Source organism: Anopheles moucheti, chromosome X (assembly GCF_943734755.1).
Source record: "Anopheles moucheti chromosome X, idAnoMoucSN_F20_07, whole genome shotgun sequence".
Taxonomy (NCBI): Eukaryota; Metazoa; Arthropoda; class Insecta; order Diptera; family Culicidae; genus Anopheles; species Anopheles moucheti.
In genome coordinates, this window is record NC_069142.1 from 15,412,078 (window position 1) to 15,439,985 (window position 27,908).

A 27,908-nucleotide genomic window follows, 5' to 3' on the forward strand; every position below is an offset into this window, starting at 1 on the left:
TCAGCGAAATCAAACCTCTACGCCCAATATGGGTAGTGACAGTGACATGATTAGAAGAAGCAGATCAAGGTGCATCTAGCAAACGAGATATCAAACTTTTGTTACATTCACCAAGGATTTTTTGGTCGGCTTGATAAAAGGACTTGCCATCCAATAAATCGTGCTGGTTTGTTGTACATTTCGCACAAACAGGTATCTATCTCTGCTTTGCATTAATCAATTATAGGAAAAAGTAGTCCAGCTGCATATCTGTTGTGTGTGTCACACACAGACACAGCGCTGCTCGCGGACATGTCAATGTCCATTAGTAGGATTTATTTGATATGTTGCAGAAAAAAAGGTAGAAAAACCAAACAAAATAGCGGACGAATAATTGCACTTTCCTTCCGGCAAATGGTGCGCCGATTGTGATTGATTCTGAGAGCCTTTTGCCATTTTTTCCGGTGAGCCAATCACTGGTGGCTCAAACTCAAACAAAACCGAAAGCAACAGCAGCACACCTACGCAACCCCGCCCATGTTTCCGTTCGCCCCCGGGCACGTCAATATGCATCACGCTTTGTTACAGTATTTGCATCCTTCCCGGGTCACCTGGAATGTTTTGCAGTTGCTCAAACCCTGGCAATATACATGAGAAAACGGCACACACATAAAACGAACTCAACGCAATCCAATCAATTTATTCTGTGTGCATAGCAACAAGTGCATTATTTGCCGGGGAAAAAAATGCAAGGATCTGTTCTGCAGTTTTCCCGAGAAAAGGCTGCCGTTAGATTAGGTGTGGCATTTTTTCCATCCCATTCTTCTTCGGCATCTCCGGTCGTCTATGGGAGAATATTTTTTTATATCGAGTGTGGTGCATTTATTGGAAGATTCCACCAGCCCCTAACTGTGCAAACAGCTGTGGCAAAATACGCGAAGGACGAGCGACGACTAGCGACTGAAATATGGGAACCAAATAATGTACGGCCCCGACGACAAGATGTTTTGATCAATCGACTGTTGCCTATACGATACAATTATCGTACAATCATCTAATCGGGATGTTTTTGACCAAGATATTGTTTGACTATTCACATAACCTTCATCTTCGCGTGGTCCGGTGGTGTATTAATAGCGGCGCCGGTCTTCACACGACATAACCTAGGAAATTCCCATCCGGACCAATCACCCCGTAGCAAGGGCTACATTATCCAGCTTATAGGTGGTTGAATTAAATCGAAACAGTCTGGCAGTTCGAACGAAAATAGTAATAATAGTAATATAACCTCCATCCAAACTAATTCATACAACCCAAAACAGTCCGATATATGCATTTTTGGAACTGATGTATATTTTTCTTTCCTATTTTTTTCTCAATTTAGGGCAAACGTCCGTACTGTTCAATAGATATCGCATGGCTCACGGTGAACGAAAACATAAAGGCGACGCTTCCGTCCAGGAGGTGGAGATGAACAAATGTCAGTGCTGATCGTTTGAGCTTTACTAGATGTGTGCTCGGTATTCGGGAACTTTGGCGCGGCACACGAAATAACGTCCAAGACAGCCTTATTTTAATCGGTCGCTACGCACCTACACCCGGATGATGCTTGCGGCCGCTACTGTGACAGTGCAGAACAGTGTGTTAGACGAGCTTGCGCAAGCGCGAATCGAAAGGGTGTTGTAACGGGGTGTCGGGAAGGTCGTGGTGCATTCATTGTTGCCCGTTTGCTATATAAAAAGGGTAAACGGCTAGCAACATTGCGTCCAGTGAAAGTCGTGCCACCGGATGGGAGAGTCAGTTGTACCTGAGTGCTACTCCCAGTAAAATATCCTAGTATCCTGCTTTTCCTCAACCTTTTTTTTCGGGAGTGCGATATGTAAATCTAGCACCTATTGTGTGTTTTAAAAGTAATTGTAGGTGAAAAAAAGTGTAAAAGTAACGTAATTGAAGGTGTTCAAAATCGAAACGATTGCTTGTGGTGGCTCAAACTAGTGCGTTGGAATTGTAAATAAAACTAATACGCATCGTGCAGAAAAGGAGTAGCAAGTACACAATCAAACAGTCTTCGGAGCAGTCAGAACCGAAATACTCCCGATCAACCAAGCCAAAACGAAAGAAAACAAATAAAAAAGCAAAGATCAATCGCGGCTTCAAGCGAAAAGTGTTACACGGGCGCGTGTGTGGTTTATCTTCGGTATTGTGACACAATCAACCTGTTTCATCGTGTGTTCTGTAACGCACACCGGCAGCTCCAGTGAAAGGATTGCTTGAAACGATGGTTACCAGCAACTGTCGAGTTCTTTCCGGCATGGAAGAAAAATGAACGCCACTGGCTTGGTAAAGCGTCCTGCTGCTAGTGGTTCCGTCGGACAAATGTCTGCTAGTGGACGCGGCAATATCCACAGCGATCAACACGATCAACCGAAACACAGCGAGTGCTCCTCGCAAACACACATCGTGCTCGAGCTTCTAGATCGTGGACGAGCAAATGACTGGATGCGGTTGTAATTGTTTGCTAAAGTAAAGCGGAGAAACAAAGCTCCAAAGAGCAACAAGAAGAAAACCCGTAGGTGCAACCTTTACATCTTTATCAACACGCATGATAGAGCGACCTTAACGCGATGGCCGACGGAGATAAAAACAGTGCCGAAGATGGCACCGGAAGTGGTATTGCCGGTACGGAACAGGCATCACCAGCGACACGCCGACCGTTGTCGGTGATCCGGCTGAAGGAGAAGGGGAAGAAGCTTGCCTCCGCCCATATACATCGGGAGCTGACCGTGAACGGTACGTCGGACAGTTTGAACCGGCTGTTGGATGATTTGCTGTCGCCCGAGAGTTCGATTTCCAACAGTGAAAACATCGAATGGTGCCGCTGGCTCGTTGCTGGTGGCCGAACGCCGGCCGAGTTCGCTTCGATTGGTATGTGTGAATAATTTGTTAACAATTTAGTTCGCTTCTGATCGGGTAACATTACACGCCTTTTAGGCATCGTGGTTTCTTTTCCAGAAGTTTCATAAATAGATGTTTTATAGCACAATAAACTTCGCGGTGAAACAATGGTCATACCATTCGAATGTCCTTAGATGACTGAGTGATTTGAAGGCCAAAGTTGATCTAAAAAAGATACCGGGATTAAACACTAGAACCACCAAGCGTTTTAAGTATTTTTTTTGTTGATGGTCAATTTACAAATAATTTCAAATCCCTGGATTATATTTTAATGCACTTTTTAGTTCATATTCATTAAATAATTGTAAAAGTCAATGCATCAGCTAAGGTAGAACTGTTTTTTCCCAAAAAAATAATGTGCTGCAAACAAAAGTTCCAGAAAATCCTCGAAAGAGTCCTTCGAACACCGTATCAAACCAACGAGTTGAAGAACTGTTCTCTATACCAAGATGCTGTCTCTTGCATCAGCTTTGCATTTCAATATTCAATATTACCTGCGTGTCTAACGATTGTAGATTACATCGGTGATTTTCCTTCCATTGCCATGATTCTATCGCAGCTATCTGCATGAGTCGATTCCATTCCTCGATGGGATGGTCTCGGTAAAATTTGCAAGTTAATGTCAACGATCAGAGGGTTTGCAATTCATTATTGCCGTACACAGAAGAGGGAAACAGCTGAAGCATTTAGCCGACTCTTTATCCCTGTACTGCTTGTGTCTTTCAAAATAAGGCTTTGCAACGCATGCGGTTGGACAGAAAGGTATACCACATCGGCAAAATTAATCGCTCGGTAGCAAAAACAATGCGCAGATGAGTGCGATCCTGTCAAGGAATGCTGTATTCGTTAAGTCACAGCATGCCATTTTAAACGTTCCGCGTACTAGTGCCGAGAAGAGTCCCGTTTAAAGATTCCACAGGCAAATACGGCGAGTAATCCGTGTTCAGAACCATACAACGTTACTGTTAACTGTAGGCCGGTAGGGACGAGCATAAAACATGATTTATGGTCGCACTGACTACATATGCGTTATAGGTATATTTAACCATTCCGTTAACCGTATGACGCGAGAAAAGAGTTGGCGTTGTCAGTAGAAAAATGGCGGGAAAAGAAATCCTCACGTGTGCGAGACGCATCCGCTGTACGATCACAGGATCTGGTATTTGTGTGATATAAAAGCACACGCAAGGAAGGGAAAAGACAGTGCAAACGAGAAGGGTTTGGCTAAAGGTCCGTCAGCATGATCTACTGCGAGTGAATGAGAGGTACGTGTAACTGCAGGCCTTTTTTGAAACTAAAATTGCATCACAAGTTGAATGTGATGCTGCCTGTGTGAGGCTTATGGCCGGGATCGTGATATCGCTTACCTCTTCCGCTCCCGATCAAGCAGCTCGCCACGAATGCGTTGAAAGAAGATAGCGCAGGGCGAAAGATAGGATAAAAGAGAGAACCCAAGGAAGGAGAAACTTCTTCTTCAATCTCATGTCACACCCGTCGGCCGAAGATGCGTAATGTGCTAGAGTTATCTGTGTTTCCCTGTGTATGTTCATCGCCAAAATATGCTGTACGTTTTTCAAGGCCATCGGTATGATACCTGGGCGTTGGGGAGGGCAACGAGTTGTTCACCTTAACATCCAACACTCTTACACGTGTTTTTTTTATCTTCTTTTTTGCCTCTCCGTTGCTTCTGTCTCTCGCAGCATCCGTTCCAACACGTAGCAATTTTAGCCAGTGGCGGTTAAATTCACGGATCACTGTTTCCATAATCAATTCGTTTCGTGTAGTTGAAAGTTTTTAACTTAACAACAAGAAATAATTTGAGCTTGTTACTTCATTACTTGACTTGTCGAGGACCGTCGATTATTTTGGTTAAACATTCAAAGATTTCATATTTATTCATGGTGCTGAAGTCATCACGTTTAATCAGTTGACTTAGATTGTTAATATTTACAACTTGCTCATTGTTTAACCGTCACATCTACAACCTTATACTGGCGTATGATTTACATCTTCAAACTTAAGGAACTGTTTATTGAACTTGAACCCTCGACTATTGGGCTATTTCTTCGGCAATAGGTAATGGAAGATGAAGAATAGACATCGTTAAAATATAATTGGCGAGCATTTATCCGCGACACTTTTATAACGACAACTGTTCGTCATGGAGTATAGTATTGAATTCTTAACATTTGATAAATACGACCAAGTCTGTGCGCAAAATTATTTAACTGTTTGAAAGTTAAAAACAGCTTGAACTATTAATGCAGTAATTAAATTTCGTGTCAAATGGATAAGTTGGGGAAACATTGAAACGAGATGACCCTCTTTTCCCGATATGATTTGCAGGATAACCTTACCCTGCAGTCGGGTCCGACCGTCCGACTATGAGCAACTCGTGAGTTTGTAATCGTCAAGTGAGAAGAGTTCGTCGCCTTCTCTTCCAGAGTTCGTTCACTGTCATTGTCAAGGTCGTCGATCGGATGAAAGTGACGTCGTCGATATCGTCTTCGTCATCAGTGAGCTCACCACGTTTTACCCCTTGCTTCCCATCCCCCTAATTTCCCCCCTCTCTTCCCCTCTCTGTGGCTTCCATTGAAACGTGCATCCATTTCCACGTTTCGGTAGCTGAACCCTCACGAAGTAATGCGTGCGTTCTCCCCCTTTTGAACACTTCTTTGGAGATCATTGAACCTTTTGCGTGGTGTTGATGGGAACCTAGAGCAACATAAGCGAGACAATATTACTTCAAGAAAGCTTACTACTCCCTTTGCATATTGGGAATATTATCTCTCTCTCTCTCTCTCTCTCTCTCTCTCTCTCTCTCTCTCTCTCTCTCTCTTTCGCTCATTCACTCATTCAACGAAACCCTGCATTCAAGTAAACATCTATTGATACAACTTTGTAATAGTACTCTTGCTAATATTCGCATCGTGCCAGAACTCCGCCAGCGAATGGTGAAACTGAAACTCTTGGAAGGTTTGGAAAATATATTTGTAGAAATGTAGGAAAAAACACTTTAGCTCGGAATACAAATCAATCGAAAACGGCACGCATTTACCTTCAGATGGATAAGAAAACACACTGAGCGCATGAGGCGTCAATGAACCCTGAAAATAATACACACAGACACACACATGCATTCGAGTGCGTGTGTGTTTCTCCGTACGGTATCGGTATAGCGTGGAATGTGATGAGTATGTGTGTGTATGTGCGGGGTGGGGGGTGGCTTTACGTTTTGCGTGAAGAAAGAGGCACAAAAGAGGAGTTGGAGAGAAACGTCGCGGAACCTGTGCGCTTCGTTGAGTGCGCACACGGGAACCAGGGATGCGGATGTCCGTACGAGAAGCAGCGATCGTGGAGGAATGACGACTGAGCGAAACACAGTGGGATTTTACACGGAAGGCTTCAGGCCCACCAGCCCATGTCAATGAACCACCCAGGGGAGTGTGCGCTCCCATCGGCGCAACGTGGGCAAGATCATGTGGTTTAGGCACGGCGAAGATGTACACGAGCGACGAGGGAGGGGAGGAGAGGGAATAATGTGTGCGATCTTGCCAACTTCGTCCAACTACACATGGACCGGGCCAGGGTTGTGGGGATGATGAGAAAGAGACGACCGAAACCGAAGTGTTTGTGTGTCGAACTTGACTCAACCACTACCAAAGACCACTAAGGGTGTATCGCTGAGTTAACATGATTCCAGGGTGGTACGCCAACACGGTAGCCATAGATCCGCACAATACACATGATCGCGTGTGCGATGGTGTGTGAATTGGCGCATGGTGGAAGACCCATGGCTGATCGAGAACGATCTTACATTCTTTCTTGCAGTGTAATCTGAGGAGAGTGTCCGATTCGACTAGCCTAATTCTGTATTCTTTGCGATTAGGTTGCGATCTCCTCCATGGTCTGGACGTGAGCATTCTCAATGCAATACGCTTAATTCTAGCACAATCTACACAAGATAAACACAAAGGTAGAGGCATAAGACGGGTCGGAAGGATGGAGGAGTTGGACAACACCCTGGGACAACACTGTGTTTGTTCAGCTGCATGTGACCATTCCTCATTGCTGAAACCAGATGTTAGACCATGAGTATCATCCGTGTCGACGAGTTTGACCGCATAAGCATTTCGTGTTGAGGCAATCCATTTTCGGTGGATTAGATCATGTGTCGTAGCAATGCGTGAGCTCATTTACGACCAATCACATCTGGAAGCAATTAGTTCTGGGCAAGGTTCTCGTCCAATTTTCTTCAACACTGTGTTGCCATATGATGCAATTTTATATCACACGTACGAAAGTGTTCAGCTTCCCTCCCCCCCCTCCCCCCCCCCCTCTTTCCACCCCCAAGCAACACTACCACAACATCCAACAATATGTCCTTTCAATAAACCATAGTGATTTGTTTGTTGGTGTACGTGTGCGACCTCGTAACTTTCGGTGTGTGTGTGTGTGTTTTTGTGGTTTCTTTAACTTTTGAATGGGCGAATGAATGAAGAGGATGAATGGAATGAATTAGTTTCGCCAACACCAATACACAACAAGTTGGCCAACGTGAACGTGCATGTTTGACAGTTATTGAACATCATGACCGGTTTTGACGTTTATTTGTAGGCTTTTCGTGGCATGGGGTATTTTGAAAAACAATTCCCTCATCGCTCTTAGATTGTGGTAAATTGTAAACAACATTACAATATATGCCCGTACTGAATCAGAGGCATATTCGAATATCTCAAAATATTGATAAAGAATGGGGATATAATTGCTAACTCAAATGGAATATTGTGTGCCGATGATTGCATTAAAAACCCTTCAGCACACAACCAAATTTGATCACTTACCTTTTTTGCCTACATAACCCCCATCAACCATCTAAAAACACCGTCCGATTTTGTCGCGCTTTCTCGCGTGTGGGATACTTGCAATTGCTTGGTAACATAGAAAAATTTCTATATTTAGCAGTGCGCAGTGCGCGACATCATCATGATCTTAGGTTCATTTCGCACAACACACTAATAAAAAAAAAACCCCCTCTCTATACCGCCGGATTAGCAAAACAGCAATTATCGTCCGTTTCCGTTCATGGTTGTTTGGGATGGGTTTCGACCCACAGGAGAGATGACCTCATGTTAAGTGAAAGCACATGTTGTTATTTGGGGAAGAAATTTGCCGAACCTAACCACGCATTTCGTTGTTGAGTTGATGTACGTTCATTGGTATTAGTCAAGTGATACTGTTCAATTATTATTCTTCTCTAATGTAATGTGTTTTGTAAATAGGTCCTGATAACCTTCGGGGGCACTGATCAAATGATCAACGGGCAATTTTAGCTACATGTATATTTCAAACCGAATAGTAAGCACTTGTAATTCGGGAGAAATTCGTTATGATAAGAGGTGGGCTGGGTCATTTGCAATGGAGACCTTATGAAGTCTACACATTTAAACAAACCACGCAGGAAAACTAAACTTTAAACACTATGCTATTGGGAACAAGTTGAATGTATTGCACAAGTGTAATATAGGTTAAAAATTTTAACGTAAGCACCATTAGTACTCACGAAACTAATTCAATTATATCTGTTCCCGTTGCAGTGCGTGCATACGACAACCATGCCAAATGCGGGCTGGTGTGGATACCGCACGTGGTCGCGTATCGATGTCGGACGTGCGGCATCTCACCGTGCATGTCGATCTGTCGCGACTGCTTTAAGCGCGGTAACCACCGGAACCATGATTTCAACATGTTTCTGTCGCAAGCCGGCGGTGCCTGCGACTGTGGCGATACGTCCGTGATGAAGGCGGAAGGTTTCTGCAGTGACCATGGGCTGAACAACTGCCAGAACAAGGCGCCCGTACCGGACGATCTAATGCTGGTGGCGGAAGCGATGATGCCGCGGCTGATCCTGCGCATGCTGCTGCACTTCCGCGAGTACAGTGCCACCAATCTCGATTCGGCCGACTGTCGGCGGACGGCGGAGTACTGTAACGATTACTGCGCCATGCTAATGGAGTTCAACAACATGGGCGAGCTGATGCGGCGCGTAATGACCCGCACACTGATCGATCGGGGCGTGTACCGTCGTCTGCAGGAACCACCGTACCCGTCCCTCTGCTACAGCATGTACTTGCGCGACGGATGGGCACAGTACAAGGAAGCGTTACGTCAGTTCCCGTCGCCCGATCCGCCGCCCAACTATGCCCATTTGGCCGCGCTGGGCCGCACGATCGTGCACGAGACGTTGCTGGAGGAGTTTATCTTTTGGACGTTTAAATACGAGTTCCAGCAGCAGATCGTATGCTTCCTGCTTAACATGCTGCCGGATCAGGACTACAAGGAACACCTTACGCGCACATTCGTGATGCACTACTGTCGCATACCGAGCGTGCTGGAGCTGTCGAGCGATCCGGACACGCTCAGCAACCGGGTGGTACACATGAGCGTTCAGCTGTTTTCGAACGAGAGCCTCGCACTCAAGATGGTGCGGGAGCTGTCGCTGCTGCACGTGATGATCATCAGCCTGCGACAGATGATGTCCAAGATACTGACGCCGCACACACTTCACACGCCGGAACACAACTTCCATTACGTGGTGGACTGTGCCGAGCGCGTAATGAAGGAGCATTGCTACTGGCCGCTCGTATCCGACTTTAATAACGTGCTGTCGCATGAATCGGTCGCCCTCGTCTTCCTGGAGGATGACGATCTGATCGATATGTGGTTCCAGTTCCTATCGATGCTGCAAGGTAGGAAACTTTGAGCTGCTATTAACCAATATGTTACCATACTAACCGCTTACATTACATCTGTGTTGCAAACAGGAATGAATGTCAACATTCGCGAAATCATCAGCCATGTAGAGTACGAGTCCAGTTCCTACTATGCCGCCTTCAGTTGCGAGCTGGAGGCGAGTGCCTACCCGATGTGGTCTATCATTTCACACCTGCAAGAACCGTCCCATGCATCGCTTGCGAAAAAGATAATGATGTACTGCGTGAACTATCTGCAGGAATGGCTCGACGCAATCAACTTTTACCAGCAACCTAGATTCGAAAAGGTAACATTCTCATTTGCCGCCTATCGCTAATTAATTAATAGTTGTTAAACTCATTTGTTAACATTTGGATTGATTTCACATACAGGATGAAATGTCCCGGGCATCGTTTCACTTTCCACTGCATCGCTATCTAGCGGCATTTATCTGCCAGGGCGTGAAGACCATGAGGATGTCATTGACCGATATGCTACCGTCCGCAGACCTGTTACCGAAGTTAATGATGCATCCACTACGTGTACAGGTAAGTGGAAAATGATTATTTTATTATTGCAAAATCAGGCCGCGAAAGCTTCGTGTGAAAACTTTTCATACGTTAGAAGTTTTTTTTGTGTACAACGAGTTGTTAGTATTGGGAACTTTATTTTCCTGCATTGGTCAAAGTCACATTGCATAGCGTTGCGGGGTTGTGTATTTTGCTTCGCCTTTATTCATTAGAGATTACATACAGTTTTATAATGATATACTTCAACAGAAATCGGAGAACAGCAAATTTTGGTTCTCGATAAGTATCCAATCAATATAGCGAACATCGATTGTCAATCGATGTATCTATCTGTACCTATTACCGGTCGAAAGCAGTATGCCCGGTACTAAACCGAGATTTGATGAGATTAGTATGTGACTTTTATCAAACACTTTCGAGACAGTTTCGACTAACCGTTAACGTTTCGTGCTTCCTCTTCCGTGGCAAGCCAGTCATCGGTAGGCACCTGAATGTGCGGTCCAAAGTCGTAGGTGAACACTCTAGGCGCGATAAAACCACCGTACTTTGGGATGCTTTTGTGCATCAGTCCTGCACCGGCCAATGGTATCGGTAACACAGGGACTACCGGTTGCGCGTCCAGGAACGGGATGGTCGTTTGAGCCGCATCTGCTCGCCCACCGGATGCTCCAAGTCGCAGATACTGACCGCTGGTAGAGGTGGGTATTGATTTGGCTGGCGCTAGCGTTGGCACATCCATGTACCGTAATGGAATTTCCGTTCTGGAATGGAAGTTAAACTCATGTTTTTGGAGATTTTTTTATCGCAAAATTGTTGTGCCTATCGGCTTACCTGACTGTTTCATCGTTTCCGATCCAGATGCTTTTGTTTGAATCGATCAATGAGCCGGATGTGAAGTTCATCTCGGTCATGCGAATTTCTAGGTTAAGATGGGCGCCTAGCATACGGAAGCGCACGCCAGTCAGCACATAACCGGGATGCACGTGCACGTCATCGAGATCGACGGCACGTCGATCGTACGAAAGCGTATGATAATCCTGTCCATCACGCACGCCTTTGTCCGTATGGCTGAAAGGGTTTGCCACTACCCATTCGAGCGTGCTGTTGTCGATTTCACCTCCAGGCAGCAGCATACCTTGCTGCACAATTAAATGCATCATCTGTCTACGCTTTACAAAGCGCAACCCTGTCACAACGCTGCAAGAAAATGGAACAACGAGGTATAAGTGTGGTTATTGAAGAACGAGAGAGAGATTTCGGAAATCTTTTACCGGTTTCTGCTGATGTCCGCCACGGATTCGCGCAGGCTGATGTAACGGTCGGAATGGCGACCGGCATCATCGCAAAGACAGAAGCAGTAGCTGCAGTGCCAGAACAGCCAACGCCACCAGGAGTCGACCTTGCTAGTGCCACGCGGGCAGTGCTGCTTACGGCCGCGCACCTCACCATTTTCGAACTCGATGTATTCGTAGCGTCGCTGGCTGCCCAGTGCTGCCGGACAGATCCACATGTCCGAGTCGATGTACTCGCAGTCGTAGATGCGACCGGCACATTTCTGCTGCTTCGAACAATATAGCTCCTTATAGCAGTGATGCTGCTCGTGACCGTACTGATAGTAGGCGCAACTTTCTCGGCATGTTTCTTCCGCGTTCATGTCTACCTCGTTCTCGACGTACCCTTGCAGCAGGCGGGTGAACTGCACGTAGGTAGTGTTCTCCCGGTGGGAGCCACGTTCCGGATCGCAACGCCAGTACTCTGAGCTTATCTGTCGCATCACACTCTGTAGCAGTTGTTGGGTACGGGCGAGTCGTGTACGTAGCTCGTTACGGCGCTCTTTCGACTCCGTGGTAAAGTTACCTATAAAGCGAGAAGAAGCGACAGTAATACGTTTGGTTGTGTTAGCCAATCCTTACCTTTGCCCTGAGTCTTCAGCAGCATATAGGAGAACTGCATCATGATGTAACCCTTCAGTTCGGTCATTGCGATTGATTTATACAGCAGGTAGATCATCTGCTGGGATGACAATCCATAGCTACATGTAACACTGCTCGCCATCTGCATAAAGGAAAAGAGTGAAGACGGAGAGAGAGATAGTATAGTTGCGCAAGAACTCATCTAGATGTCACGTCGAATGCGCTTTTGTTTTAAATGAAAAAGCCAAAGCTATAAGTACCATACTGGCGCGGTAGTAAATTGCCTGCCGCACCATAATGTTGTAGATCTCTTCAAGTTGCTGCGGGATCGGTTGATGTTTATCGAAGAGTATCGTTTCCGCGAGATCGATGGTGAGCAGACGGAGATCGTCCCCGGCACTATTGCTGGACGTGCCGTGTTCGGCATCCTCCGGTCCGCGGTCTGCCTGCTCCGCGAATCGCGGCGCTTTCTCGCGCAGGAACGAATACACCACCTCGAACAGTTTGTTCACTGTCATGAGGTTCTGTTCCAGCAGGTGCCATTCGGACAGACGTTCCAGCAACCGGTAATCGCCTAAATCTTCCGCATCGAGCTCCGTTTCAACAAAGCGCAAATAGATGTTGACCAGCTCGCGCATGACCGTTGCGCGCTGTTGGGACGTGTCCTGTTCCAGCTGGTTGTCGACTGCATCGATGTGATTGACGAGTGTCCACGCCTGTCGTTCGTGTTGCAGATAACGTTCACGTAACGCATCGATACCACTTGCACCGTGCAGCTTTTTGGCACACGCTTCCGGTGCTAGTAACGACGCTACCATGCACGTATACAACAGTGCTAGAAGTGCTGCTGAGAGGGATGAACCCCTCGCCATATTGTGGGCTGTGTGTCACACTGCGGGTGATATTGTGATAACGCGCAATAATGTTTTTGTTTATGGATAACTACCACCGGGCGAAACAACAGGACACACTGCAAAAGAATAATGCCACCGTAATGCTCACGTTGCAATCACAAAGTGTTGATTGAAGAGATTTGGTTCTAAGCGGAACCAACACAAACCCATTGTACAATCTAACATTTAGTACTGCTTTAGTGTTTCGGACACATGATTAAAGTCAGTTATTCTACAAACAAAGCAAGACACGTCTCCAGCTTTATATTACCCTTCCAAACGATCATTTTGCTTTGTTCGATATTTTTCTGATGTCATGTTCAACAGTAAGTCGCGCATGTCATATACGCCTTGTACGTGTAATGTGTGCTTTGTGAAGGTAATGCTCTTATATGCGATGTACGCTATGTGAAGGGCGTACGACACGAGTGTGCACGATCATCTGATTGTTATTGGCATCAGCTGTGCGTAAAAGAGATACACAGATGATACGGTGCGGGTGACCTTGACCACGACGGGCTCCGCGAATTCCACTTCCGGAAATATTTTCCCTCGACAACGGTATTGCTGCAATGGTCTGGGATATGAATGCATTCACCAGACACACTATGCACCCGTTATGGTAGGCTTATACTCCCCTAGGGGTTGGGTTGTTCAATACATCCACTACATCCCTACATGCAGTAACTACAAAGTCGTGATCGTAAAAACGATCACAAAAGGTCGTTAAACGAAGCGTTACGTTATCGTAGACGGTACGGCTCTAGAGGCCCATCCTCATGCCATCGAAGGTATGGGCAGGTTGTTGACTTTTACCCATGAGGAAATAAATGACACACGATAAGGCTTGGGGCTAGTGGCAGTTTTCACCTTCTCGCCAGATCGCTCGAAACAAAGTGATCAACCGATCATTGCACCGTACGGATAAGGAGGCAGACAGAGTTTACATGGTGACTCATGCTCCACTCTGCTCATTTGTATCCATTCGCGTCATTAAATGAAACAAACAAACAAAGCAAACAGGGAAACAACACCACTTATTCAATTCAGCCGAGATTCCTGTGGCCGCCTCCCCCTTGCTGCGTTACCAAACCAAACCAAATGGGTGTAGTGATTTTTGTAACCTATTTGGTTGATTCCAAGGTTTTGAGAGTCATCTTGTTGGAATTCGCAATTTGTAACAGAACTTGCTTGTGCGCCACATGAAGTTGTACGTGATACGATTGTATCCTATAGTCGTACCACTGTCCATAAGAAACCGGCAAATATTACCCGTGATTCGGGAAAGTTGTTGGAGTGAAGGGGTAAATCAAATCACTGTTAGCTAGCGAATAGTTCAAGGCAATCCACTATGTTTGGTGGATTGTGGATTGGATTGTTTTTTGGTGTGCAGGAGCTACGCAGTACCGTATCGTTAATATGCGTAACGTAACGTAACGTAACGCTTTTTCGTTGTTCTTTGATTGTTGAAGTTAAATTGTCCCCGGATAACTCTGCGAGCGAGATGGATCATTAGCATAAATTCCACCATGCTGCGAGTGTGGGTTTGAGTGACGGTTAACACACAAACCAGTATAATCTGCCGCGGTTTTTTTTTTCGTCGGCGTAGAATTTTAGCGCTGCTACTTTCTAGTTACTGCTGAAATGACGAAATCGTCATACTACACTGAGTCTTGAGGGCAATGAATGAGAAAATCAATACGAACGGGGCACGGTGGGTCTGTGAATAAACAATAAGCGCAAACAGCTCTGTTCTTGTCTCTTTTTGAAGATATTGGAAACGTTGTTGGACCATCGAGTTTTGCTTACGAAGGTAAAAACCCGAGAGGGCTTGCATGCACGGTAGAATTACAGGACAGGGCGAAAACGCCGTTGCCGCGCCGGACGGACTTTGTGTTTCATTCAAACCGCAGGTAACTGCTGGTTTTACAGTGAGCAGCTGTTGCTACGAAACCACTCGCCATGTACAAACAAAAAAACTCTATGTTTTGTACTGTTTACTGTTGATCGGTGTCTTGCCTTGCCGTTTGGGGGTTTTGTGTTTAGGTTTTTTTTGCGCACACCACAATTTCTCCATGCTGCCAAGCGCGGCGTTGCGTTCTATTGGTTCAGCATAAAGGACACACACCACAAGCGTCGCAGGCACACTGGTATACGAACACTTTAAAACACCCGACCTCGTTGTTTTGTGCCGTGTCGTGAAGAGAGGGGTTTACAACACGCGTACGCAATCCCGCACTGTCAACTCACTGAATAATGGCGGCGTACTGAAGTCGTGTCAGCCGTCCAAAGCCAGATGCGGGTATGCGATGATGAACTTTTGCCCTGTTCTATACCATTGCTGCCTCTCTCTTTCCGATGCGTTCCAATGGTGCCTGGAGATCGAGCGAGAGCCACCGGATAATACGTTCGATCGGGTGAATGTATGCGTACGACATCGCCGCACTGTGGTTTTGTGTTTGGTCTCTGGAGGACATCGAATACTGCTGCTAATGCCATTTTGCCGTTTGTTACGTGAGACCGTATCTGCGACGGTAGCACACAGTGAAAGGTTTTCCACTTATAACCATCATGTTCTCCAGTACCAGTATCTCGTCTAAATATGTCCAGTGCAATTGCAGTAGCGTGCTTGCGGCAAGTTCGTAAAGCCACGAAGTTGCTCGCTATCGTTCGAATTTCTCACACTAATTGTGTTAACTTTTCCACCGTTTTTCATTTCACAGCTCGTACATTAACTTACTGGAATTACCGCTCTGCAGCTTAGGGCAACACTGTACTGTGCGCGTGTGAATCCTCCCAGCCTTCAAGCAATAGCACACAATCGATAAGACATGTTAGTTGATGCGGGAGAAAAAAAGAGCTTATATGTGGCGAGATTACTGGAGTTCCAGTACACTCTGCAGTATGTTTATACATCTGCTCATTTCCGCTCCACGTCGCTCTACAACTGTTCATTGAAATAATATCACTGCAATGCAATGGGGAATCAGGAAGTAAATAGAAGAAACCGATGAACTCCCTAGTTGAACTCCCTTTGATCGGCTGCCAATGGGTAGTGGGCTTTATGTTTTTTTTACACTACAGAACCAGATCACTTGAACTTGGAACTGCCCTAGCGGCGAGTCATTCTTGAATGATCTTGGATATATCAATTCGTGCTACCTACCTGGTTGATTTGTGTGAAGATATCCTTTCCTTCGTAGTTGCCCAATCCAATGTTGCTGCCCGTGATTTCCATTTCGAGCTGATGTAGCAGCTCTATCACGCTGATCGGGTTGCTGAGATCGATTGTGACCTGGGCAAACTGAGCAAGGGTAAGTTGCTCGACGGCATAGTCTTCCCGCAGCAGTTTATTCATATTTATCTCCAGCCGATCAATCCGCTTGATTATGCTGGAAATACGGTTCAGCCTGTCCTCGAATCGGTTTCGTGAGCTGACATGATCCACCACATCATGTACACGATGGCCTAACACTTCTGTCATCTGAAGATTAAAAGCAAAAGAGAGACATAGGGAGTTGTTAAATCCATTCGGAAGTCACAGTTTCTCCGCGGTATTATTGCGAATCGAGAAGAACTTACGGCCGCTTGACTTTCGCGTATTTCGTTCGATAATGTGCTGAGTTTTTGCATGATCAGGTATTCCTTGTCTAGGTAGAACGGCTTTGAAACATTCATGCCGGATTCACTTTTTTCGAGTTCCAGCACTGCTTGCCAAAGAACCCGATACGCGACGTTGTTCAGAATAATACCCGGATTGAAAAGTTTACCCTGTGCCTCCGATATCATGAATCCCATTGGCAGGAACACTAGGAGCGTGAGAGTTCTAGCCATCGACAGCATTTTGGATGCAGCAAAGATAGATCCTTTTGACCCACCCGGTACGACGATGTGTGTTGATTGTAAAAAAAAACCTCCGGGTCTCTTTTATTTAGAGTAAGGGAGATCTTCGTTCTCTAACAGTCAATTACCGTCGGCAGTAACAATTGGAATAAATTGGTTGATCGTAGACGGAATACGGGTTTCCACAGCCTGTATTATGCGGGCAGTGCTAATGACGGCACAGAAACACTCTTACTCTTACATTATTCAAAACGAACGAGCCAGGAGTCTTGGTTACCCGCAACTAGGAACACTAACAAACGCCAAACACTGTGGTCTGTCTTTGTTTTTGCGAACTATCTTGTTACAGCGCGAAACTCACTTGCAGAACCTGTTTGCAGGTTTTTCAAAACTACCTGGAAGTTGAACGGAGGAAAGTCCGATCTCGTACGTTAACGAGTTCGTTGCCCAGTTCCGTCCGTTCCATTCACAGGTTTATGAAAGAGTGCGGCACGTTTCGTTCGCTTGGTCGATATAAAGCGTAGTTCGCTTATGCTGCTGCTGAATATGTGTGTGTGACGGCTTTCCCGTTTTCTTTTGTTGCTCGTGGTAGCATAAATTGCTGGATCGTTCACTCCCGTGTTACACACTTGTGGTGCGTCGAAGATTCATCTGAATGAATGAATCATTTACAAAACCGTGCGTGCAATTTGGATCACAATGGTATTGGTGCTAGCGATGGAGGCACATCATATGCTAAATGCTGCATGAAAAGCTAATGCTGTAATTGTATCGCACAATACTAAATTTTGTTTATTTATTAAATTTCTAACTATTTACAAATAAATACAAAATGAGTCATACATGGCAAAACATAGTTACAAATATTAAAATTATCTAAGGAGTAGAATAAATATTCGTGAATCAGGCAAATTTTCAAGTCTTTTATTTCTACTATCAAATAATGAGTTCAATGCTCGAAAACCTTCAATATACAATTCGTAGAACAAATGCTGATATTCGAAGTGTTACTTATGAAATACGATGCCTTCAGCTTTGATAAGAAGCATATTTATAAATTCATGTTAGGTTGATAAAGGATCGCCATTAAGCTAAAGCAAAAAAAAAAAGCCTCAAAACGAGTAGAATAGCCACATTAGTAATCACAAATTTATGCGCTCCTAACGGGATGAGTCAACGATGAACTGGTTTGTCTGCGCTTTGTGTGCATGTATGTCATTGCAAAGAAAATAGTTCAAGATAATGAATCGACCACGTTGCCTTTAGCGCGTCCACGTTGTACATGAAGAATTTTGGACAAAAATCAAGTTACAGCTCAGCTTTCGATCATTCTACAATTCGGTCCCTTTTGCTAATTTCTTGCAGAACGGGGCATGTCAAAACGGAACAGCAATGCGCAAATGAGTTTTTAATGCGTCAGCGATAGTGAAAGTAAGAGAGTGTTTATGGTTACGCATAGGATATTAAATTACGTTATGGTTTGTTTATACTCTCAATTGTTTGGGTTTGCTAAAAATGTGTCCAATATGCTCAAGATGAATGACTGTTCGTTGTTATTGTTTATACTTCCAATTGTTTGAGTTTGCTGAAAATGTCTCCAATATGCTCAAGATGACTGACTGTTCGCTATAATTCCCAATATAACATATACTTGTACTTCAGACAGTTGTAATGTTGGGTAAATCTGATTCAGATTCATTAATGTGATAGAATTTTGGAACTCAATCTCTTTTCCAAAGCTCCATGAATCCTCTAAGAATCGTGAATAATCGTAGATTAAGGAGCTTCAAAGAGCTATGAACCTATAGATCATCCAAAGAGCTTGATTTGCTACTGCACTGATGTTTAATGAATCTTTTGAGAGTCGATTCCTGATTTGAATGACTCTTCTCAAAAGATTCATTAAGTACACCACTAAACAGTTATTCTGCGAAAAAAGGGGTAGTTCTGATAAATAATTCGTGTTTGAGGAATTTAATGCTGCTTAACAAATCCTTAAGAGTTCTCATGAATCTTTCATTTGTGAATGTTTTTTTACAAATTCCAATATATATCATCATGAAACTGATGCTTTGATGTGTTCTCTTTTTGCAGAGTCTTTTCTACGAGATATTGTCGGGTGTATGGGTGCGCAACGGACTGCAGATCAAGGGTCAGGCAATGACCTACATACAGGCCAACTTCTGCAATTCGATGGTGGACATGGACCTGTTCTTCCTGCAGATCTGTGCAACGCAGCTACCACCGAACCTGTTCGTCAGCGAGTGCATTATGATGTTTGGCGTTGAGGACTGGTTGGGCATGAGCGTGCTAAGCACTCCACCGGAGATGGAGCAAGACTCGATGCTGGAGGGGTTGCTAACGTTCCTAGCGACACTGATCACGTCGCGTATTAATCTCGGTAACGACGAGACGACGCAGTGCGTGATCGAGATCAGTGCGCTGCTTGCCACCGGCGATAAAACGCACAGCCAGCTGTTAGAGCTGATGCCGGAACGGAGCGGTAACGCGCATACGCGCAACTTCGAACGCTACCTGAAGGAGCTCTCGATCTACCGGTCGCCGCCGGTCGGGTCGGAGAACCTCGAGCAGGGTTTGTTTATGCCGGTGCCGGCGGTGTGGGAGCGCCATTACGACCCGCTTCACGTGTTGTTGCGGGCAGTGCATCGGCGTGACTTCCAGAACTCGCTCGACCGTTTCGGTGCATACGTGAAGCAGGTTGGCAAGATGCCACGTAGCGGTAATCTGTGGCCACCGTTTCGGTTGCCCAGCTCGTGCGGTTCGGCGTACAGTGATCCCGGGGCAATACTCGGCTCCCGCATCCTGCACGCAACGATACTAGCCATCTTTTACCGTGCCGTGCACAAGCACAACGTGTCGGAGCATATGCTCGCGCTGGCCGTCTTCCTGCTGGAGATGGCGGTATGCAATGCTGGTGCGGTAGGTGGTGAGGCTGCGACCAGTCGTTCGACTGTGGGCGACAGTGCGGCGGCAAGCAAAAGCATGGAGGAGCAGTCCAGTTCGGTCGGTGCGGTTAATGAGACGGTACCGGATCTGCTGAACTGCTATCCCAGCAACTGTTTGAGCGACAACCTTAAAATGACGGTGAAGCGCATTTCACTGTTGCCGGCAATGCGTCGCTCGCCCGTTTCCTACCGCCCGCTTGACGGTGGTTCACCGCCGTTCGACAGTGACGTCGAATGGGATCTATCCGAGGATGAAACCCTTATGATGATCGGGAGCAATGCGGAGTGCGAATCAGCCCCCGGAACGGTGGCGACTGGCAACACCGCTGGGAGTAGTGCAGAGCGAGGCCTCGGCGGTGGACCGGGTGGAGTCGAATCGGATCAACAGCTCGTGCCGTCGCGAGGCATTGGTAGTGGTGTCGAGGTGGTACCCTTGACTCAGGACCTCTCGCCGATGGGAAACAGCGTAGTGTTCCCGGGGCGTCGTCCCGCAATTCACGCACCACCATCCGCATCCAGCACGGCGACCAGCACTACCACCACCCAGATGGTGGTGGAGGAGGAAGAAGACGATGTGAATGATGCGGAACTGGAAGATAGCGATCGTTCGAGAGACACAGCAACGACGGCCACAGTCACGGCGGGAGGTGGTAGTTCCGGGCAGCAGATAACCACGGAGATGGCTTTAAGACGACGGCATTGGCATTTGTTGCAACGGTTGCTTGGCCAACAGACGGGTGGCGTTGTTGCACCCGAGCCACAGGATGAAGACATGCCCGCGTATCACGTGATGGATGCAGACGGTGATGTGGTGGTGGAGGAGGAAGAGCAGCAATCGAGCGAGTTGCTAGCGATGCGCGCTCGCTACCTGATGCTAGAACGGCGACGCAGCAGCGTTGGCAATGCGAACATCGTACAGCCGGCCGATGTCGACGACTACATCGATGACGAGGAGGACGAAGATGATGATGATGAGGAGGAGGAAGAGGAGGAGGCAAACAATGACGGTGTTACTGGCAGGCAGCAACAGGAAGGAGGTGTAGAGAATGGTGGTAGCGATGGACAGCGCCGGCAGGAGGATGAGGATGACGAGTCGGCAGACATTGCGGATATACAATCGATAGTGCCACGAACGCTGTTGGTGGGTGGTCGAACCCGTGCCCTGCAGCTTGGTGGTAGGCGGCGACAAGATGGAGGTCCACTGCATCACCACCATCACCATCACCATCATCATCACCACCACCCGTCCGGGGGTGGAGTGGGTCCGGCTTCGCTCATACGCACAAACGGGCCGGCCAGAGCGACCGAGTTTATCGTGGAGGAATCCGCCGACGAAGTGCCCGGTACGGGGATCATCGGCAATACTGAGACCGGCGTTGAGCTGATGATTCGGCACGAGTTTGTGTCCGTCCCGGGTACCGGTGCGGACGGTAGTGGACAGGAGATAGCGATTCCACAACAGCAACCGCGTGCCCTTACCCCACCCGTCTTTGGTGCGTCATCGGTGGGCGATGTTGTCGGCGGGACAGGAGGAGTGACAAGTGCAAGTGAACCACCCGGTGCTGGTGGTATGCTGCTTCCTTTTAACAGGGTCACACCCGCCACTGCGACGACAGCAACTACCGCGGGTGCAAGTTTGAGTGTGGTACCGCAGCAGCCGAACCAGCTGCAGAACTACTACCATGCTAATCATCACCATCATCATCACCATCGGCACCACCATCATCATCACCATCATAATCATCTCGCGGGGTCGGGCGCAGGTGCGACAGCAGGGGGCAGCACGGCAAGTGCTGGTGGACAGCAACAAAACCCACAATCACTGCAACAGCAGACACCACGGCACTACCATCGCAGTTTGCAACCGACCGGTGCAGGAGGCCATGCGCAGATGGGACCGAGCGGTGCTGGCGGTGCCAGTGGTGCTGGTGGAGCCACCAGTGGTCCCGTCTCGGGAGGTGGACAGCCCAACTGGACGCGTTTCAAGAGACGCAACTTGATGAGCAACCATCGGCAGGCAGGCGGTGCCAACACGGGATCGGGTACTGGCTGTGAAATGACCCCGCGCGAGGGTATTGGCATTGGTGGTGGCGGTGGACGAGGAGATGGCTCGAATGAAAACGATACGATTGTGCTGGAGGAGTCCATCATTTCACTGCTGTTGAAGTTACACTCACAGTTAAGCGGCGCCCTCGACAGTTTCTCGCTGGACGACGAAACCGAAGATGAGCTGTCGGTCGGTGGTGGTAGTAGTGGAGGGGGTGGAGGCTCGGCAACCAATCAACCTGCAATGGCTTCATCGTCCTCCTCTGTTCCGAGCCAGCAGCAGCGTGATGATGATGATTACGCCAAAATGGAGCTGGACGAAGACGATGGTACACCGTCGGCAGGTGGTAGAAATAATGAAGCTAGTCAACAAAAGGAACCTGCTGCACATGGGCAGCAGCAGAAGAGGCAACAGCAGCAACACCACCGCCGGGGTCGTATTTCCGATTCACGCATCGGTGATGGTCCGTTCTTCATAGGCAATCTGTTGCGCAAGATCGCGGCACTGGACGAAACATGTGCCGTGCGTATTGAACAGATCCGGGCGGAACTGTGGCCGAACCAAAGAGAGCGCCAGGCGGAGCAAAAGGCGCGCGAGGCACGCGAAAAGGAGGAACGAACCAAGCGTGCCAAGGAGCGCCAGAAAAAGATGATGGAAGAGTTCGCCAACCGGCAGAAGCGCTTTATGCTGCTAACGATGGCATCGATGGGTGGCGATTCGTCCGGGATGGATTTCGGTTTTGGCGAAGAGGAAACGGAGGGCGAAGGTGGCGGTGATACGGCTGCGGCGCGGGTAGCAGCAGAGCGTCGGGCGGCCGAAGAGCAGCAGGCGGAAGCGTTACGCGAGAAGGAGTATGACTGCATCATCTGTAACACGTCCGGTCCGAGCACGGAAACGAACCCGATCGGATTAGTTGTGCTGGTAGAATCAAGCAGTGTGGTGGGCCATCGCAGGACACGATCGGAGCGGTTAGCGTTACCGTTGAGCAAGGAAGATCTGGTACGGCTAACGCAGAGTGTAACGCTAGCGAGTGAGTTCAACAAGCGTATCGATCAGCTGCAGTGGAAGTTTGGTCAGACGTCTTGGTTTCTGTCACACAACATCGGCTGGGAGGGTGGTGTGCACATACAATCGTGCGGCCATCATGTGCACCTATCCTGTCAGGTCGCTTACCTGAAGTCACTCCACACGCCTCGCAGCCCGAACAACCTGAACATGGAGTTGGGTGAATTCTTCTGTCCGGTCTGTCGGCAACTGGCGAACTCGGTTTTGCCACTGAGTCCGGCACTCGATCGGCCAGCACCGTTGATACGTGCCCCAACGCCACTACATCGTGCGCTAGTGCTGGAGCTGGTTCAGCTGTTTCACGAAAGCAAACGGGCACCGATGGCGAGCAAGTTCTGTGAAGCGATGGGACGTGCGATGGGTAACATTACTGCGTGCACGCAGCGTAACATCAAGCGTTATCCGGTAACGCTACAGAGCCTGTTCTCGTTTGTACTGTCGATTGCACGCACCAACCTGGAGGCAGAAGTGATACAGCGCGGTGGTTCGCTGTGCAGCACGGAAGACATTCGTTACAAGCCGAAACGGGATTGCATAGTACCGCTGCTGCACGTGCTATCGCTCCACGTCCGACTGATGATCAACGATGACTGGTTTAAGGTGGGTGACGATTGGCCGTGGCATTCCTGGTCACGGCTTGCCGGTATTCAGCTCGCGTACGGTACGGCCGATGTAGGCGTGGAGGCGAGCGAAGAATCGGTTGAACGTTTGGCGATGGTACCAGCACGGAATACTGGCAGTGGAAGTGGTGATAACCCAACCCGCCACGAAGTCGACGACGATGACGATGATGATGAGGATGATGAACCGAAGGATAGTAAGCATCGAGCACGAATAGCGGCCAGCATACGCGGTATGTTGTTACCACCACCTCCAGCGGACGCTAGTGAGGAAGGAGCGGTATTGAGCACCCCGTCGGCGTCATCCGGTACGGCAATGGCATCAATTGGTGGTACAGCGCCATCTGCCACCTCGACGACAACGACGACCGCTGCCACCAGCACAATCGTGGACGCGGCACCCATTCCCGATCTGATTAGCGATCCGACAGCTCTAATGCTTAAGTTCATCCTGCTTGCACCACTCCACCTCGACCAGGGTAAGTTGTATACCAAAGATCTACTTATTTGACTATTGCGACTGTGTGACTATGTCTGCTATCATACCGTATGTTCTCTATTTCTCCTTTGTAGCGTATTTTACATGCATCGTGAAGGTGATGTACAACTTGCTATACTATCAAATAGTGCTACAACTTTGTACACACCTGACGGATGAAGAGTGCAATGAAATCCTTGCCCGGTACGGTCCAACAGCACAACCAACACCGGTAAAAGTGCGAGAGCGTGGGGTCCCGAACATCGGGGTGGCAATGGCGTTCATGTTAAATCAACTGGACCGCTGCCGACTCATTCGCAGCGACAGCATACTGATGGGCGGTATAGGTGGCAGCCGTGACGGTCTGGAATCGGTTTCCAGCGACTCATCATCGATGGACACTAGGGCAGCAGGTGCTGGAACCACCAGCAAGCGCCTTAACATCGATGTATATGAGAAGCGTTTGCAACGGCTGTGCTTGCCGTTTCTGCGTGTAGCTGCACTGTTGCGCCACCATATCTATCGTGCGGAGATACCGGAAATAGCCGGACCGCAGCTGGAGTTTGCACGGCTTGTTTATTTTCTAGAGCTGGTAACGGTATCGATGGACTGGGACAAGTTCAATGCAAGCAAGGCGCTGTGCTTTCTTAGTGGCACGGAAATAGCGTTGCCGAAGAGTTGGTGTTATCAGCTGCGCCACCTTCGTCCGTCGTACGCGTCGACACGCTCGCTCATTGTCCAGCAGCATATAGAGTGGCGTCAGCCGAAGCTTCTCGGACTGCCCCGTGAATACGAAAGGCTGTTTACGGTAAGCTTAGAGCAACGTCCAATAGAGATGGAATAATGAACTAAACGCATTTTGTTCTACCATTACCAGTATTACCACGAGCAACCGTGCCAGAAATGTCAGAACGTGCCGAAGGAAAGCTCCATTTGTCTTCTGTGTGGTACGATCGTGTGTATCAAACAAACGTGCTGTAAGGAAATGGACTGCTGTGAAGCAGTGCGGGTATGTTGAAGGCTGTACAAGAAGAAGATCACCACACAAAGAATTTACTATTATCATCTCACTGTTTTTTCAGCATTCGATTAGCTGCGGGGGAGGGACAGGCATTTTCCTCGTGATCACTTCTACTTACATCATCATCATTCGGGGACATCGGGCGTGTCTGTGGGGCTCGCTTTACCTAGATGATTACGATGAGGAGGATAGGGATTTGAAGTAATTGCCGTCGGAGTTGTACTACCCTTAGTACACGATGTAACTAATGATTTATTTTAATTATCTTCTCCTTTGCAGACGCGGTAAACCACTGTATCTTAGCGAAGATCGATTCAATCTGCTCGAATCACAGTGGCTTTCGCATCGATTTGCCCACACCAAGCACAACTGGGTTTGGCATCGCGATTCGCTGTAAACAGCAACATTGTACGCTCCCGTAATACCGGCTACGGCTTTCATGTGTTTGATAGCATATGGCACCGTAAAGTATGGAAATTAAATAACGGCCGTGGGAAAATGATAAACCGTGACAGATGAATACGAATCGGTAAAAATGGTAACCGAAATTTCTATATTGGATATGCGATCGTGTTGTGCGGGCGTACCGTTTTGTGATATTTTTCTACAACCTCACCAAGGATCGAATTTGGCTAGCAAACTGTAAGAGCAATGCCAGAACAAAAGAGAGACATGTATTGGACACAGAGCTAAAGAGAGAAGAAGTGAAGGAAAAAATGAGGAAGTGCAAGCCCAGGGTAGATTATTTTAAGTTTTCCCTAGCATTACAACGTAATGACGGAAGCTGAATGTTGATGATGACGATCATGTTCTCGATGAAGGGCGCGCGCCATTAGAGTCTGACTTACCGGACGTGTTGTCCATTTCAATATCCCTACCTTCAAAAATACGTGCGAAACAAACAAAAAAAAAAACAGCTACCGAGAGAGTGAGAGATAAAGAGTATGAGAGGAGAGAGCAAAAATTAAGATGAAGAAAATGGTCGAACGTCAAAATGGTGGTATTTTGTGACAAAATTGTGATATATATACTCTATTTTTACCATTGTCTCTCCAGGGAACGGCCACTTGTGTCCTTTTTACACTCATTTTCCTTCCTCTCACGCCATCCTCACCCCACCACACACCATCTTTACCATGATATATCCCCCATTCCTATCCCCATTCATTCCCTTTCCTTCGTTCCTTAGGCGTTCTTTGTTGTAACGCCAGCACCGCAGGCTCATCTCCAAAGCCTTGCACTGGTTGGTTATCATTTCCTTTATCATATTTGTTATTGATTTGTTTTTTTTTCTTGAAGGGAAGTTTAAACGATTGTATATGCGCCGTCGAGGCAATCTTAGCTACACACATACACATGCGTATTTATGTAGGCATATACAAGCATATATTAAAACATTATATATGTTACATAGTTAGCTATAATTAGGAACTGCAAATGAAGGATTGTGAAATAAGTATGCGTAACGAGTTAGAAGCATAGTGAAAACTAAAGGTGAACTAAACGCAAAACAGATAGCGTGAATCAGATAACGAGACTAAGCATACCCTACTTACCATGCCGCATATCGTATGTGGTATTTGATATAAAGGATGATATTAACCCTTGTTCCTGGTGTGCTAGAAATTAATACTTACACATATATTAATCTCTGCTCCGTGTCCCTCAGAGCGCTAGGTATATTATTCAATTGAACTCTTCGTATACAGTTTAGAGCACCTGCGTTGCAAGATGTAATAGGTATGCTAGTTAAAGATTAAAGCTGTAACATCTTCTACTATTCCCTATCGCCACCACGTAAAGAGTTCTCACATGCCGTCTGCTTCAATACCGTACATGTAATGTTTGGATGTTTGGCTGTTTGAATGGTATATGTGAGAATGGATTCATGTGAAGCGTGTGTCGTACTTCGTGTGCGGTGTTACTCCTCCTAACTAAAGGCTTCTGACATTCGTCGCTGAAAGTCTGCATTTTTGGGGATGGGAAGTGTAGCGAAATGCGAAATTGTGGCCCAATAGAGCGCAAGTTATTGCTTAACAAGCATCGACGGTAGGTCGCTGGCTGGAATTGTAAAGAATTATTAGATAAGCGCAAAGGAAAGAGAAACGCAACCGTGCACATCCGCTGAGAAAGAAGCCTGGAAGGGAGAAAAAACACAATCACTATCAGGATAGAAGTTGGATTCATAATTCGCAGGACGGCTGCGCCTGTTGTTTTGTTGAGGATGTTCAACAATATGATTGTAACATTTATTAGAATATCAAATTACTCGGGTGAAAAGAGAAATGGGTTGTTGGTTGGCTAACTGCATTCATCTTTAGTTAGTTTGGAAGAGGGAGTTTCCTTCTCCTACCCTGCTAATTTACCCTGGTGAAATGTGGCTACAAGGTCCACAAATTTTCCATTTGTCGGCGCTTTCTTTTGAATTTTGTTCCGTATCTAGCTATGATGATATAGTCTGGTACGAGTATATGTCACTCGCGTATATATGACTCGCGATGATGACGTATGTCGGCGTTACAGCTTACCGCTCCTTAATGAATATTACAATTATTCTTAAATTCTTGTAGGGTTATGATTAAGCACGGTTATAATTACGGATTATTACGTTTACTCTCTACCCCGCTAATGTGTATGAACTCTACGAATTGTGTATATTGAAGTTTAGTGTTAATATAGTAGATAAATGTATCATCGTATGCATCGTAAACGTTGATGCTCCTTACGTGTGCAGTTTTGTTACCATTGTTATGATATCCGAAACTAAGTTGACTAGTTTTCGTTTTTTCACTAGAAAAAGGGTCCACTTCTTGTTTTGAGTTGTTTTATCGGTATTTGGAGCAGG

At 46.9% G+C, this 27,908-nt stretch overlaps 2 protein-coding genes across 3 annotated transcripts; one reads left to right on the forward strand and one right to left on the reverse strand.

The window, feature by feature from the left end:
• The first annotated feature begins 2,603 nt into the window (after nucleotides 1-2,603).
• On the forward strand, nucleotides 2,604-27,779 carry LOC128307397 (E3 ubiquitin-protein ligase Ubr3). The gene is made up of 9 exons (XM_053045208.1): nucleotides 2,604-2,904; nucleotides 8,532-9,683; nucleotides 9,759-9,994; nucleotides 10,080-10,235; nucleotides 18,961-24,043; nucleotides 24,138-24,850; nucleotides 24,920-25,051; nucleotides 25,125-25,264; nucleotides 25,343-27,779. The coding sequence occupies exons 1-9, from the start codon at nucleotides 2,604-2,606 to the stop codon at nucleotides 25,458-25,460; spliced, it is 8,031 nt and encodes a 2,676-aa protein (XP_052901168.1). The 3' UTR covers nucleotides 25,461-27,779.
• On the reverse strand, nucleotides 10,113-16,887 carry LOC128307398 (uncharacterized). Of its 2 annotated transcripts, none has more exons than XM_053045210.1 (6): nucleotides 16,606-16,887; nucleotides 16,190-16,507; nucleotides 12,131-12,272; nucleotides 11,489-12,074; nucleotides 11,049-11,414; nucleotides 10,113-10,978 (listed from the first exon to the last, which is right to left on the reverse strand). In XM_053045210.1, exons 1-6 carry the CDS (start codon nucleotides 16,864-16,866, stop codon nucleotides 10,648-10,650), a joined length of 2,004 nt encoding a protein of 667 aa, XP_052901170.1. In that variant the 5' UTR covers nucleotides 16,867-16,887; the 3' UTR covers nucleotides 10,113-10,647. The 2 variants fall into 2 exon arrangements, with proteins under 2 accessions (XP_052901170.1, XP_052901169.1); XM_053045209.1 differs by lacking the exons at nucleotides 16,190-16,507; nucleotides 16,606-16,887 and adding exons at nucleotides 12,391-13,100; nucleotides 15,152-15,279.
• Nucleotides 27,780-27,908: the final 129 nt, after the last annotated feature.